At 48.8% G+C, this 16,425-nt stretch overlaps 1 protein-coding gene across 1 annotated transcript in view; it reads left to right on the plus strand.

The window, feature by feature from the left end:
- The window catches only part of LOC140422212 (cation channel sperm-associated auxiliary subunit epsilon-like), a 289,036-nt gene that overhangs the window by 165,754 nt on the left and 106,857 nt on the right, over positions 1 to 16,425 (plus strand). The window contains exon 12 of the mRNA XM_072507255.1: positions 3,345 to 3,398. Within this exon, the coding sequence (XP_072363356.1) occupies positions 3,345 to 3,398 (54 nt within the window). The remainder of the gene's footprint in view (positions 1 to 3,344; positions 3,399 to 16,425) is intronic.

A 16,425-nucleotide genomic window follows, 5' to 3' on the forward strand; every position in this document is an offset into this window, starting at 1 on the left:
AAAGGCCACCCCCGCCTTCAAACCACTCAGGTGTGAAAACACCGGCCCCTGCACATTCCATGTTATGAGCTGATGCACTATCAATTACCACAAAGACGAGAGCAGTGGAATAATCGAGGCTTCATTGAGCAAAGATGTTGTGCCTCCTGTAGCTGGAACCAGAATGGCTGCAGCAGAATGGCGAGCGCACACATTTATACGCCGCCTATTGGGCGGAGCCAGCAGGCAGGAATTTACCCATGTACCTCTATTATACGGCCTTACGTAATACATGTAATACTACTTAGTGGTGACTACCACATGAGCCTTACAGGAGGCTTGCACCTCCACTACCCTCTACTGTCCGCCATCCTCCCCCACCGATTCTGTTCCCTTTCATTTCAACCTAAACCGGCCCATCTCCATCCATGACCACGCTTCTCCTCCAACCCTGCCACATCGGATCTCCCTTCCCCACTCTCCCCCCTTCCCCCTCCCCCTCAGCCAACTCTCGCGGCCACCTCCCCCACCTCACTTCCTTTCACCCGCATTAGCTGCCCGATAGCTCCTCCTATTTGGTGTGTTCGATGGCTTCCTTATCATGAAGTACACATAGAACATGAAGATATGATTGCTATATGTATTTATTCTCGATATGCTGGAAGGCAACCATGCATTTCTGAGTACAAACTATTCAGTCTACGTTACTGTGAAACTAAGGAGGGAGGTGACTGTCCCCTTGTCCGTGCGACTGCCAAATGCCCCCATCTCGTCCTTCGGTATATATATGTCTGTATGGGTGTTTGGTGCCATCTGCTGGCAGAAGGTCATGACTGTCCCTACCGGTATTGGTCAGCGGCTATGTACACTGGTGCTGTTATATACAAATATATACATTGGTGCAACTATGTACAGTTATACATAGATATGCCGCTGCGCATATCACCACACTATCTACCTACCCCTTGCCCCACCCTTTCCTCCTTGAGCTGTGTAAGCTCCCTGTGGACCTCCCCCTCCTCACCCAAACAAAGACATCGGGCGGGATTCTCCCCGGCACGGCGGGGCGGGGGGTTCCGGCGTAATGGAATGGCGGGAACCACTCCGGGGTCGGGGCGCCCCAAAGGTGCGGAAGTCTCCGCATCTTTAGGGGCCAAACCCTCACCTTGAGGGGCTAGGCCCGCGCCAGAGTGGTTTGCGCTCCACCGGCTGGTGGGAAAGGCCTTTGGTGCCACGCCAGCCGGGGCCGAAAGGTCTACGCCGGGCGACGCGGGTCGGCGCATACGCGGGAGCGTCAGCGGCTGCTGACGTCACCCCTGCGCATGCGCAGGGGAGGGGGTCTCTTCTGCCTCTGCCATAGTGAAGACCATGGCGAAGGCGTAAGAAAAAGTGTGCCCCCACGGCACAGGCCCGCCCGCGGATCGGTGGGCCCCGATCGCGGGCCAGGCCACCGTGGGAGCACCCCCCCCGGGGCCAGATCGCCCCACGCCCCCCCCAGGACTCTGAAGCCTGCCCGCGCCGCCTTGTCCCTCCGTTCAAAAGGTGGTTTAATCCACGCTGGCGGGACAGGCATTCCAGCAGCGGGACTTCAGCCCATCGCGGGCCGGAGAATCGGCGGGGGTGGGTCTGCCGACTGGCGTGGTGCGATTCCCGCCCCCGCCGAATCTCTGGTGGAGGAGACTTCGGGACACGGCGGGGGCGGCATTCGCGCCAGCCCCCAGCGATTCTCCGACCCGGCGTGGGGTCGGAGAATCCCTCCCATCAAAACCACAGGTCACCTCCTGCAAAATATAAACACAACCACAGTCACCACAATGAAATCTCCCCACCTGAGAAAAAAGAAAAGCCTCATTTCCTTGATGCACTATCAATTACCACAAAGACGAGAGTAGTGGAATAATCGAGGGTTTATTGAGCAAAGATGTGCCTCCTGTAGCTGCTACCAGAATGGCTGCAGCACCAGCGAGCACACACATTTATACGCCACCTACTGGGCGGAGCCAGCAGGCAGGGATTTACCCATGTACCTCTAGTATATGTGTCTTAACGTAATACATATACTACAGCTAGTGGTAACTACCACAACCCTCCAACTCCCACACTACCCACGTTCTCCGAACTCCGTTGTGCCAGCTCCTCTAACTCCCATCAAAGTTCAGTTCTTCCCCAGTTTATGCTCTTTAATAAAGTAATTGGCCTCCTCTGGGGTTTCAAAATAGTTCTCTCAGCATTCAAAAGTTACCCATAGTTTTTGCCAGGTACCGCACCCCAAATCTGATCTGCTGTCGATAGAGAACCACCTGGCCCTGTTCCCCTTCCATTTGAAGTTCCATTTCTCCCTGGCCCACGCCAAGATCTTTTCCTTCTCCACAAACCTGTGGAGCCTTATAATCATCGCCCGCGGCGGCTCCCCCGCTCTTGGCTTCTGCTTTAGAGTCCTGGGCGCTCTATCCACCTCTGGGGCTTTGTCCAGCACCCCCTCCGCCAGCAGCCCCACCATCATCCTCGAGACGTAACCCTTAGCACTTGTGCCTTCCAACCTTCAGGGAGGTTGACGATACGTAGGTTCTGTCTTCTAGATCTGTTCTCCCGCTCCTCTACCTTTGCTCTTAACGATTTACAAGGCTCCCCCAGAAGCCTCACCTCCGCCTCCAACGTACCACCCGATCACTATGGTCAGACATCACCCTCTCCATCTCCCGAATCGGCGACCCTTGTGCCTCCTAGCACTTCTTGACTCTCTCCATTGAGCCTTTCAGGGGTGCAACCGCTTTAATGGCAGAATGGACATGTCATCCGGCCCTCCTCCCTAATTGGACAGCACGGTAGCATGGTGGTTAGTTAGCACAGTTGCTTCACAGCTCCAAGGTCCCAGGTTCGATTCCCGGCTTGGGTTACTGTCTGTGGGAAGTCTGCATGTTCTCCCCGTGTCTGCGTGGGTTTCTGCCGGGTGCTCCGGTTTCCTCCCACAGTCCAAAGCTGTGCAGGTTAGGTGGATTGTTCATGCTAAATTGCCCTTAGTGTCCAAAAAGGTTGGGTGGGGTTACTGTGTTACAAGGATAGGGTGAAGGTGTGGAATTGGGTAGGGTGCTCTTTCCAAGGGCCGGTGCAGACTCGATGGGCCGAATGGCCTCCTGCACTGTAAATTCTATGATTCTAATTGGTGGGAGAGCCAGAGACAGGCAGTCAATTGGATTGCTCTTATAAAGAGCAAATCCAGGCCTCTCTGCGAAGAATCAGATTCCAAACTTGAAATGATCCCTCTATTGCACCGGAATTAAGTTTCGATTCTGCCGTTTTCTTTAATAAGTCTCACTTTCCGTGGTCCTTTGCTTAACATTTAATTCATGCTCCATTTATTTCAGACCCTACTTATCAGGATGTGAAACCAACAATATCACATTTTACAAAATTCCTCGGTGAGTAAGGTAATATTGGTTTACAGCAGAGCGATGCAAATGGGAGTTTTGCGACATTCGTATGGCTTAGTTAACAGCGTAATTTAAAATTTTCAATTGAAGATACAGCCGTGTAAATGGGAACATCAGACTAAGGACAATTGATGTAGATATAAATTTAACGATTTTCATCAAAGGTATCCAGTCGTTTCATATTCCTATACAAATTGCTGAAGACTTTGGGCGTGATTCAACTAAATGGGAATAAAGTCTCATAGCGAGTGTGTTTATCTGTGTGTTTCCCGGCGCTCGCAGCGCCGAGAAACACATGACTATACAAAGCCACTCACATTAAATAAGGGGCCTCAGCAGGTAAATGCACAGCTGAGGCCGCACATAAAACCTTAAGACATAGGAATAGAATTAGGCCATTCATCCCATTGAGTCTGCTCCGCCATTCATTCATGGTTGATATGTTTCTCATCCCCATTCTCCTGCTTCACCCCATAACCCCTGAGCCCCTTATTTATCAAGAACCTACCTATCTCTGTCTTAAAGACACTCACTGATTTGGCCTCAACAGCCTTCTGCGGCAAAGAGTTCCACTCTCTGGATGAAGAAATTCCTCCTCATTTCAGTTTTAACGGACCGTCCCTTCAGTCTGAGGCTGTGTCCTCTGGTTCTAGATTTTCCTACTAGTGGAAACAACCTCTCCACGTCCACTCTATCTAAACCTCTCAGTATCCAGTAAGTTTCAATAAGATCCCCCTCATCCTTCTAAACTCCAACAAGTGCGGACCTTGAGACCTCAATTGCTCCCCATATGACAAACTCTTCATTCCAGGGATCAGTCTTGTGAACCGTCTCTGGATCGTTTCCAAGGCCAGCACATTTTTCCTTAAATATAGGGCCCAAAACCGCTCACAGTACTCCAAATAGGGTCTGACCAGAGCCTTATACAGCCTGAAGAGGTACAACCCTGCTCTTGTATTCTAGCCCTCTCGACATGAATGCTAACATTGCATTTGCCTTCCTAACTGCCAACTGAACCTGCACGTTAACCTTAAGAGACCCTTGAACTAAGACTCCTAAATCCCTTTTGTTTCTGATTTCCTAAGCCTATTCCCATCTCGAAAATGCCTCCATTCTTCCCACCAAAGTGCATAACCTCAGACTTTTCTACATTGTATTCCATCTGCCACTTTTTTGCCACTCACCCAGCCTACCCAAGTCCTTCTGCGGCTCCCCTGCTTCCTCAATACTACCCTTATATTTCCTTCCTCAATACTACCTGTCCTCCGCATATCTTTGTATCATCTGCAAACTTAGCAATAGCGCCTTTAGTCCCTTCATCCAGATCGTTAATGTATATTGTGAAAAGTTGTGGTCTCAACACCGACCCCTGAGGTACACCATTAGTCACCGGCGATCAGCCTGAAAAAGACCCCTTTATTCCCTACTCTCGGCCTTCTACCAGTCAGCCAATCCTCTATCCATATCAGGATATTTAAATGGCGTCCTGATCTCCGAAGCCCCCGATGCGCACCTCCGAACCCCACAAGCACTATGGAAGGGTCCCTGCCCTCCCCCCCCCCCCCCCCCCCCCCCAGCACCCCCCACCAACCGTCCCCCCCCCCCCAACACACGCGCAGGGGCACCCCCGGCCCAATTGCAGCTGCGCAAAAAATGCAAGCTTGGCATTAGAACCCACGCCTCGGGCACCTCAGGAATCTGCATACTAGAGTGAGACTAGCTGTGCAGCTACAATATGCAGACTCGCTAAAAGGTGATCCCACCCACAATGGGTGGAGTTACATCGCAACATCTCGTGAGATCGCATTAGATCTCGTGAGGTGTTGCGAGCCGGGTGTGGTAGTCACCACTGTTGTATTGTATGTACCGCATATGAGGTGTATTACGGTAAGGCCCCTGTACTACAGGTATGGGAGTAGATCCTTGCCTGCTGGCTCCACCCAGTAGGCGGAGTATAAATGTGTGGGCTCTCCGAGCTGCAGCCATTTTGGCAGCAGCTGTGGGAGGCTACACATCTCTGCGTAATAAAGCCTGGATTACACTCTACTCTCGTCTCATCGTAATTGATAGTGCATCAATTTATTACGCAGAGATTTTATAACGATGGATCTCTGCATCAAGCCTGATCACCTGCAGCTGCACCCTCAAGCAGACAACGCCAAGTCGGCCTTCGCACATTGGCTAGCTAGCATACATCGGATCTGCGACAGAACCACCCTCAGAGGCACAGAAGCTCCAGATCCTCTACACGCGCCTGAGCTCCGATATCTTTCCCCTCATCTGGGACGCGCCTACCTACGCTGAGGCCATTGCGCTACTGAAGGAGAACTACGCTCAGCAGACCAACAAAATCTACGTCAGGCACCTTCTGTCCACGCGGCATCAACTCCCCGGTGAGTCAGTGGAAGGTTTCTGGCGTGCCCTGCACGCCCTGGCAAGGGCTGCGATTGCCAGGCCGTTTCGGCCGTTGAACATTCTGAACTTTTAATTAGAGACGCGTTTGTTACGGGGATAGGGTCAGCTTACATCCGCCAGCGACTCTTAGAAGGGGCTACCCTTGACCTCGCAGCGACCAAGAAACTAGCAATCTCCCTCACAGTCGCCTCACGCAATGTACAGGCGTATGCCCCCGACCGCACGGCACACCCCTCCTGGGCTACGTGGACCCTGCCAGCGAACACCCCATCGTGGACCCCACCAGCGACCGCCCTCAGCCAACCCGTGGGCGCCGCCATCTTCCTCGCCTCAGACCACGTGCGGCCCGTGGGCGCCGCCATCTTGCCTGCCTCAGGACACGTGCAGCCCGTGGGCGCCGCCATCTTCCCCGCCTCAGGACCCCTGCTCGTCGGGCACCTCATCGGGCCGCTCATTGCCTGCAACCGCCGCCGACCAGCCGCGTCTCGCCTCCATCCCGATCGACCAGCCCCAACCTCACAACCGCGTCGATGACAATAAAGGTCGACAGGCACGAGACATCCTGCCTTCAGGACACCGGGAACATTGAGAGCTTCATCCACCCCGATACAGTAAGGCGCTGCTCCCTCGCGGTACACCCCATGAACCAAAAAATCTCCCTGGACTCCGGATCCCACTCCGTGGCAAACCAGGAGTACTGCACCGCCACCCTCACCATCCAGGGCGTAGAGTTCAGCGGCTTCCGGCTCTACGTCCTCCCCAACCTCTCCGCTGCAATGCTACTCGGCTTGGACTTTCAGTGCAACCTCCACAGCCTAACCTTGAAATTTGGCGGGCCCCTACCACCCCTTACTGTCTGCGGTCTCACGACCCTTAAATTCGACCCGCTTTCTCTATTTGCAAACCTCACCTCGGATTGGAAAACCCGTCGCCACTAGGAGCAGACGGTACAGCGCCCAGGACAGGACCTTCATCAGGTCTGAGGTCCAGCGGCTGCTGCGGGAAGGCATCATCGAGGCCAGCAACAGCCCTGGAGAGCCCAAGTGGTAGTTGTGAAAACTGGGGAGAAAAACAGGATGGTCGTTGACTCCAGTCAGACCATCAATCGGTACACGCAGCTCGGCGCGTACCCCCTCCCACGCATATCTGATATGGTCAATCAGATTGCACAGTACCGGGTCTTCTCGACAGTGGACCTGAAATCTGCCTACCACCAGCTCCCCATTCGCAAGGCGGACCGCCCCTACACCGCGTTTGAAGCGGACGGCCGCCTTTATCACTTCCTTCGGGTTCCCTTTGGCATCACTAACAGGGTCTCGGTCTTCCAACGGGAGATGGACTGAATGATTGACCGGTAGCGTCTGCGGGCCACCTTCCTGTACCTGGATAACATCACCATCTGTGACCACGACGCTAACCTTTCCAAATTCCTCCCACCGCCAAACTCCTCAACCTAACCTACAACAAGGAGAAGTGCGTGTTCAACACGAACCGATTAGCCATCCTCGGCTATGTAGTTCAAAACGGAGTCCTAGGGCCCGACCCCGACCGCATGCGCCCCCTCATGGAACTCCCCCTTCCGCACTGCCCCAAGGCCCTCAAACGATGCCTGGGGTTCTTCTCATACTACGCTCAGTGGGTCCCTAACTATGCGGACAAGGCCCGCCCACTCATCCACTCCAACATTTCCCCCTGACGGCCGAGGCTCACCAGGCCTTCGACCGTATCAAGGCCGACATCGCCAAGGCCGCGATGCACACGGTCGATGAGACGCTCCCCTTCCAAGTCGAGAGCGACGCATCAGACGTTGCTCTGGCCGCCACCCTCAACCAGGTAGGCAGGCCCGTGGCATTCTTTTCCCGCACCCTCCATGCCTCCGGAATCCGGCACACCTCCGTCGAAATGGAGGCCCAAGCTATCGTTGAAGCAGTGCGGCACTGGAGGCATTACCTGGCCAGCAGGAGATTCACTCTCTTCACAGACCAACGGTCGGTTGCCATCATGTTTAACAACACACAGGGCAGCACGGTGGCACAGTGGGTTAGCCCTGCTGCCTCACGGCGCCGAGGTCCCAGGTTGGATCTCGGCTCTGGGTCACTGTCCGTGTGGAGTTTGCACATTCTCCCTGTGTTTGCGTGGGTTTCGCCCCCAAACCCAGAGATGTGCACACTAGGTGGATTGGCTACGCTAAATTGCCCCTTAATTGGAAAAAGTGAATTGGGTACTCTAAATTAAAAAAAAATGTTTAACAACACACAGCGGGGTAAGATCAAAAATTACAAGATCTTGTGGTGGAGGACCGAGCTCTCCACCTTTAATTATGAGATTTTGTATCGTCCCGGTAAGCTCAACGAGTCCCCCGATGCCCTGTCCCGAGGTACATGTGCCAGCGCACAAGTGGACCGACTCCAGACCATGCACGACGATCTCTGTCAACCAGGGTCACCCGCTTTTATCATTTCATTAAGGCCCGCAATCTGCCCAACTCCATCGAGGAAGTCAGGGCTGTCACCAGAGACTGCCAGGTCTGCGCAGAGTGTAAACCGCACTTCTACCGGCCTGACCGGGCGCCTGTGAAGGCATCCCACCCCTTTGAACGCCTCAGCGTGGACTTCAAAGGACCCCTCCCCTCCACCGACCACAACACGTATTTTCTCAATGTGGTCGACGAATATTCCAGATTCCCCTTCGCCATCCCATGCTCCGATATGACGTCTGCCAACGTCATCAAAGCCCTCAACACCATCTTCGTTCTGTTCGGTTTCCCCTGTTATGGGCGAGGCATTTTCAGAACCCCAAAATGTATCATGGAGTTCAACCAACCTCTCCCTTTAATGGATTTGTTGCTTTTCTGAGCTCGCAGCTTGTTCCCCAGGTGTGGGATTACGATTATGGACACGTGGTTTTTAAACACAAAACACTGTTTATTCTATGAACTCAACTTAACCTTTTAAATAAACATTGGATCCCTTAACACCCCTGACTTCAAAGATAACCCTGAAAATAATACACCACTAAATAATCCCTCAAAATGTCCCTTCAAACATCCAAAAGGCTTTAAACCTTCAAAACAGTAACACACAAGTCACAGTTAATATATATTTTCTGTTTTATGGCAGAGATATATATGCTTGGTTGACTTCAGCTCCACCACCTTGCTTTCTTCCTGCAGCTCCTGGAAACACACAGACACACCCAAGCTGCTTTTTCAAACTGGCTTTCTCCCTTCAAGCAGATCACAGCAAACCAGAACTTCTCAAGTTGATGTCTCAAACTGGCGTTCCCTTTTAAGCAGCTCACAGCAAAACAGCTCTGCACTTTTAAACTGCTCTCAGCAAAACCAGCCAGGCACTTTTCAAACTGCAAAACCAAACTGCAAAATGGGTGACCTGACCTCAGCTCCACCCACTCTCTGACTCACTGTTTTCTTAAAGGTACATTGCTTAAACATCCATGTCTTAAAGGTACTCTCACATGACACCTCCCCCCAAGACAAAAAAAATAAACCATCAACTTCAAGATGGTTTCATTTTTCACTTTTGCACCATCCACTAAGAAATGTATACAGTATACAGTATACAGTAAATATACCTTTTCGTTCTTTAACAAAACAACACATGCAAACAGGTATAACAATATAGTCCATTTTTCTTTGTTCTTCTTCCTCCAACCAAAATCCTTCTCGATTGACAGTCTCTTTGAACAAAGTCTCTGCACGATTCATCCATTCCTCTACTCCTCGGCATTTCTCTTTAGAATCAGATACTTTACTTCAATCTGACCACAGAGCCACTTGCAATTCTCCAATACAGGAGCATTGGTGATCACAGCTTGCAGGCAGTCAAATGCCTGTTGAAAGTCCGCTGTCCCTTGAAATTTTCAAAGTTTCTTTAGCAAGTCCATCAGTGGAGTAATCACGCCACAAAACTTTAGCACAAATGTTCGATCAAATCCACTCATGCTACAAAATCGCATTATTTCCCTTCGTCTTGAGGGTATCGGAAACTCCTCAAGGAAAGTGATTCGGGCTTCTCCAAATTCACTTTCGGCTAGTTTCATCACCAAACCCGCCTCCTGAGGTCGATCGAAGAACTCCATGCGATGTTTTAAATGTTCTTTCCACGTCTGGAAGTTGGAAATAAAAACAGATTGTTCCACTTTCTGAATGCAATCCTTCAAACGTGGGATAGGATAAGAGTCCGTTCTTGGAACTGCAATTGCCCTTTGTGTCCAAAATTGCCCTTAGTGTTGGGTGGGGTTACTGGGTTATGGGGATAGGGTGGAGGTGTTGACCTTGGGTAGGGTGCTCTTTCCAAGAGCCGGTGCAGACTCGATGGGCCGAATGGCCTCCTTCTGCACTGTAAATTCTATGATAATCTATGATAATCTATGGAGCAATCACGCTACAAAACTCTTGCACAAATGTTCGGTCAAATCCACTCATGCCAAGAAAACGCATTATTTCCCTTTATCTTGAGGATATCAGTAAGAGTCCGTTCTTATAACTGCATTCACCTTTCCATAGTCCACGCACAACCGTTGGGTACCATCTGGTTTAGGTACCATCACAATGGGTGAGCTCCATTGGCTGCAACCCACTTCAATTATGCCATTTTTAAGCATACTCTCAATCTCTCTGTTAACCTGAGCCAATTTTAAATGATTAAGTCTATATGGATGTTGTTTGATAGGAAAAGCATTGCCCACATCTACATCATGTATAGCCATTTTAGTACTTCTCAATTTATCTCTACAAATTTGCCCATGTGATATCAATAACTCTTTCAGGTCAATCTGTTTTTCCTCTGTAAGGTAACTTAACAATTCATCCCAATTTTTAAAAACATCCTCATTTTCCAGTTTAATTTGAGGTATGTCAAATTCACAGTCATCTGGATTTGGTTCGTCACTTTGAGTTAGAATCATTAAAACCTCCTTTTTCTCTCCTTCCCTTTCACAGTACCTTTTAAGCATATTCACATGACACACTCGGTGAGTTTTCCTTCTATCTGGTGTTTTTACCACATAATTCACCTCACTTAATTTCCTTTCAATCTGATACGGTCCACAAAACCTAGCTTTTAAAGGCTCCCCTACCACTGGTAACAACACTAAAATTTTATCCCCACTGGCAAAACTACGAACTTTGGATTTCTTGTCCGCTACCTGTTTCATCACATTTTGTGCAACTTTCAAATGTTGTCTAGCCAATTCAGCTGCTCTATTTAATCGTTCCCTAAAATTTGACACACAATCCAATAGTGCAATTTTCGATTTCTCACCCACCAATTTTTCCTTAATCAATTTAAATGGTCCTCTTACCTCATGACCAACAATTAGTTCAAAAGGACTAAATTTGGTGCATCCCTAATTGCAAACAATACGAATGGGATTCCTTTATCCCAATCCTCTGGATAATCTTGACAATACGCCCTCAACATTGTCTTTAATGTCTGATGCCACCTTTCTAACGCTCCCTGCGATTCTGGATGGTACGCAGTTGATTTAAATTGTTTTATTCCTAAGCTATCCATAACTTCTTTGCATAACTTTGAAGTAAAATTTGATCCTTGATCCAATTGAATTTCTGTGGGTAGTCCATATCTAGTAAAGAATTTAAGTAATTCCTCCATAATCCTTTTAGCTGCAATATTATGTACTGGAATGGCCTCTGGAAACCTAGTAGATACATCCATTATAGTCAAAAGAAATTGATTCCCACTTTTTGTTTTAGGAAGCGGTCCTACACAATCAATTAGGACCCTCATAAAAGGCTCCTCAAATGCTGGAATGGGTATTAAGGGTGCTGGTTTTATCACTGCTTGTGGTTTCATTATCACTTGACATGTGTGACATGATTGACAAAATTTAACTACATCTTTATGTAGTCCGGCCAATAAATATGTTTCTGGATTTTAGGTTGAGTTTTCCTTATTCCCAAATGACCTCCCACTGGTACCTCATGTACAACTCGCAACACCTCCTTTCTATACCCTACTGGCAATACTACTTGATGAACTTCTGCCCACTTTTCATCCGCCTGCATATGTACAGGTCTCCATTTTCGCATCAAGACATCACTTTTACAGTAATAACACTCTGGTATACTCTCAGATTCCTCTTCCGTATATGCTTTCTGATATATCCGTTTTATTTCTACATCTTTCTATTGTAACTCGGCCAATTTTCCTGAACTAAAAATATCCGCCTCATCCTCCACCTGTTCTTGTTCTTTTTCAACCACCTGACCAAAAATCGTTTCTGATAATTGCACTTCAACTTCATCTTTACTCTTTGATTTCTCCTCTTGTCTTACCCTGTGACTTTGCGACCTTGTTACTACACAATCTGGAAAATTCCCAGGATATTCGTCCTTCAACCCTTCAGTTGTCTGATTTTCCAATGGCTTATCAACCACAGTAGGAATCACTCCCACCTACGATCCAGCTATATCATTACCCAAGATAAATTGTATTTCTGGACAAGATAGTTTATCTATTACTCCTACTACCACTTCACCACTCTTCACTGGACTTTCCAACCTTACCTTATATAATGGAACACTACTCCTCTCACCCTGAATTCCACATGTCACCACCTTTTCTGGCAACATTCTTCCCAAACTACATAATTCCTCATCTCTTACCATTAAAGATTGACTAGCCCCTGTATCTCTTAAAATTGTGACTTATTTACCTGCTCCTCCTGATACACATGATTACACTTTACCCACACAAGTAAATTCTTTAAAGACATCTGGCACCTTCTTAACAATTACTTCTTGAACAGGCTGCACAATCATTTGCACCTCCTTCGCTTCCCTTGGACTTTCCTTTACCACTGTAACAAATCCCACTGTCTTATCCTGTTTTACCACATCAGCCTTCCCAGTGCTTTTCTTCAACCACCAACGCTGTGACTTTTCATGGCCTAGTTTATTACAGTGAAAACATTTGAAACTTTTCATTTCTTTTCCAGCCTCCTGGATTTCTTTTTTAATCTGAGGTACACTCTCTTTATTATCTCTCATCAGATCACCTTTACCTTTACCACTTGAGTATTTCTCATGCCCCCAGTTTCTATCCCTCACCGGCTGAAACTGATGTCGGAAACCAATCTTTGATTTATGAACTAATTCATAATCATCTGCCATTTCCGCTGCTAATCTCGCAGTTTTAACCCTCTGTTCTTCCACATGAGTTCTCACTACATCAGGAATTAAAATTTTAAACTCCTCCAAAAGTAAGCCTTTCAAACTCCATGTATGTTTGACCAAATTCTTTCCTTAAATTTTTAAACCTTTGTCTGTAAGCTTCAGGCTCTAGCTCATGTGCACTTAAGATGGATTTCTTCACCTCCTCATATGTTCCAGATACCTCCTCCGGTAATGATGCAAACACTTCACTAGCCCGACCTACCAGCTTTGTTTGAATCAGTAATACCCACATGTCCTGTGGCCATTTCATTTGTTTAGCTACCTTCTCAAATGAAATGAAAAAGGCTTCCACTTCCTTCTCGTCAAACCTTGGCAATGCTTGGACATATTAAAATAGATTCCCACCAAGCCTTCGACTATGACGCTCTTTCTCACTATCCTCATCACTATCCTCCAACTGTACGTTTCCCTTTACGTCTGCCAATTTTAACTGATTGTCATGTTTCATGGCCATTTTCTGAAGTTCAAACTCCCTCTCTTTATCTTTTTCCCTGATCTGTATCTCCCTTTCTTTTTCTTTTTGTTCTGCTAGGGCTATTCTTTCTTTTCTCCCTTCTTCTCTCTCCTTTTCTTTTTCCTCTCTCTCTCTTTCTCTTTCTTTTTCCTCTCTCTCACTCTCGTATTCCAGCCACTTTAATTCGTTCTCATGTTCCATTTGTTTAATTTGCAACTGAATTTTTGCCATTTCCAATGAGTCAAACTCTATCTCAGGCAACTTTAAATGCTTAACCACCACCATAATTGCCTCATCTTTTCGCATTTTGTCAGGTAATGTTAACTGCAATGTTCTTGCCAAATCTAACAGTCTGCTTTTTGTTTCTGTCCGCAACGTACTACGTGTGATATTCTCCACCCCCAAAAACTACTGAGCCTCTGAAAGAGCCATTGTTCACAACACTCTCACCACTTAAACTAAAATACCAGACCGGAAAAACAACAATCCTTCACTGTCTTTAAGTTCACAAAAGCCAATCCAATAGATAGACTTATCCCCCTCGAGCTCCCAATTATTATGGATGAGGCGTTTTCAGAACCCCAAAATGTATCATGGAGTACAGCCAACCTCTCCCTTTAATGTATTTGTTGCTTTTCCTAGCACACGGCTTGTTTCCTTGGTGTGGTATTTCAATTATGGACACGTGGGTTTTTAAACACAAAACACTGTTTATTCCATGAACTCAACTTAACATCTTAAATAAACATTGGATCTCTTAACACCCCTTACTTCAAAGATAACTCAGAAAATATTACAACAGTAAATAATTCCTTAAAATGTTCCTTCAAACTTCCAAGAGACTTAACACCTTTAAACAGTATCACATCAGGTTAAAGGATATATATATTTTCTGTAGAATGGCAGAGACATATTAGCTTGGTTGACTTCAGCTCCAGCACCTTGCTTTCTTCCTGCAAACTCTCTGGACACACACAGACACACACCCAGCTCTTTTCAAAACTTGCAGCTCTCTGGAAATACACAGACACACACACACTGCTTTTTAAACTGAAACTAAAAACCTGCAAAACCAAACTGCAAAATGGCTGAACTGAGCTGAGCTCCACCCACTCTCTGACATCACTGCTTTCTTAAAGGTACATTGCTTACACATCTATTTCTTAAAGGCACTCTTGCATGACACACCCGATGCCCTATCCCGAGGTACATGTGCCAGCGCATAAGTGGACCGACTCCGGACCCTGCATGACGATCTCTGTCACTCAGGGGTCACCCATTTTTATCACTTCATAAAGGCCCGCAATCTGCCCTACTCCATCGAGGAAGTCAGGGCTATCACTAGAGACTACCAGGTCTGTGCGGAGTGCAAACCGCACTGCTACCGGCCAGACCGAGCGCACCTGGTGAAGGCCTCCCGCCCCTTTGAACGCCTCAGCGTGGATTTCAAAGGGCCCCTCCCCTCCACCGACCAAAACACGTACTTTCTTAACGTGGTCGATGAATATTCCAGATTCCCCTTCGCAGTCCAATGCCCCGATATGAAGTCTGCCACCATCATTAAAGCCCTCAACACCATCTTTGCTCTGTTCGGTTTCCCCGCCTGCGTCCACAGCGACCGGGGATCCTCATTTATGAGCGAGGAGCTGCGTCAGTACCTGCTCAGCAGGGGCATTGCCTCAAGCAGGACAACCAGCCACAACCCCCGGGGAAACGGGCAGGTGGAGTGGGAGAATGGGACCGTCTGGAAAGCTGTCCAGCTGGCCCTACGGTCCAGAAATCTCCCAGCCTACCGCTGGCAGGAGGTCCTCCCCGACGCCCTCCACTCCATTCGGTCGCTCCTTTGCACTGCGACTAATGAAACTCCCCATGAACGTCTCTTTGCCTTCCCCAGGAAGTCCACCTCCGGGGTTTCGCTCCCAACGTGGCTGGCAGCTCCAGGACCTGTTCTCCGCAAGCACGTGCGGCTCCACTAGGCGGACCCGTTGGTTGAGAGGGTACAGCTACTTCACGCGAACGCGCAGTCAGCCTACGTAGCGTACCCCGACGGCCGCCAAGACACAGTCTCCCTCAGGGACCTGGCGGCAGCTGTGTTTCCACCCCCTCCCCCCCCCACCCCCTGCCCCGGCACCACCCTCCCTCCCTCCAGCACACCCCACCACAGCCCCCGCTCCAGGACGATCCATCCTCCCCTTGGTCCCACCCGGGAATGAAGACGAGGTCGACACGCTCCCGGAGTCACCGACGACCGAACCGACGCCAGAATCACCACCGAGACTGCAGTGCTCGCAACAACGGATCAAGGCGCCCAATCGTCTGAATTTATAAACTTTTCCTAAAATGTTAAACGCCTACATGTAAATAGCCTTCCACCACCCCCGCCGTAATCTTTTTAACATTGGTTGAATGTGGTAGTCACCACTGTTGTATTGTATGTACTGCATATGAGGTGTATTACGGTAAGGCCCCTGTACTACAGGTATGGGAGTAGATCCCTGCCTGCTGGCTCCGCCCTGTAGGCGGAGTATAAATGTGTGGGCTCTCTGAGCTGCATCCATTTCGGCACCAGCTGCGGGAGGCTACACATAGATTATCATAGAATTTACAGTGCAGAAGGAGGCCATTCGGCCCATCGAGTCTGCACCGGTTCTTGGAAAGAGCACCCTACCCAAGGTCAACACCTCCACCCTATCCCCATAACCCAATAACCCCACCCAACATTAAGGGCAATTTTGGACACTAAGGGCAATTTATCATGGCCAATCCACCTAACCTGCACATCTTTGGACTGTGGGAGGAAACCGGAGCACCCAGCGTAATCCCACGCACACACGGGGAGGATGTGCAGACTCCGCACAGACATCTCTGCGCAATAAAGCCTCGATTACACTCTACTCTCGTCTCGTCGTAATTGATAGTGCATCACTGGG

Source organism: Scyliorhinus torazame, chromosome 1 (assembly GCF_047496885.1).
Source record: "Scyliorhinus torazame isolate Kashiwa2021f chromosome 1, sScyTor2.1, whole genome shotgun sequence".
In the NCBI taxonomy this organism is placed as follows: domain Eukaryota; kingdom Metazoa; phylum Chordata; class Chondrichthyes; order Carcharhiniformes; family Scyliorhinidae; genus Scyliorhinus; species Scyliorhinus torazame.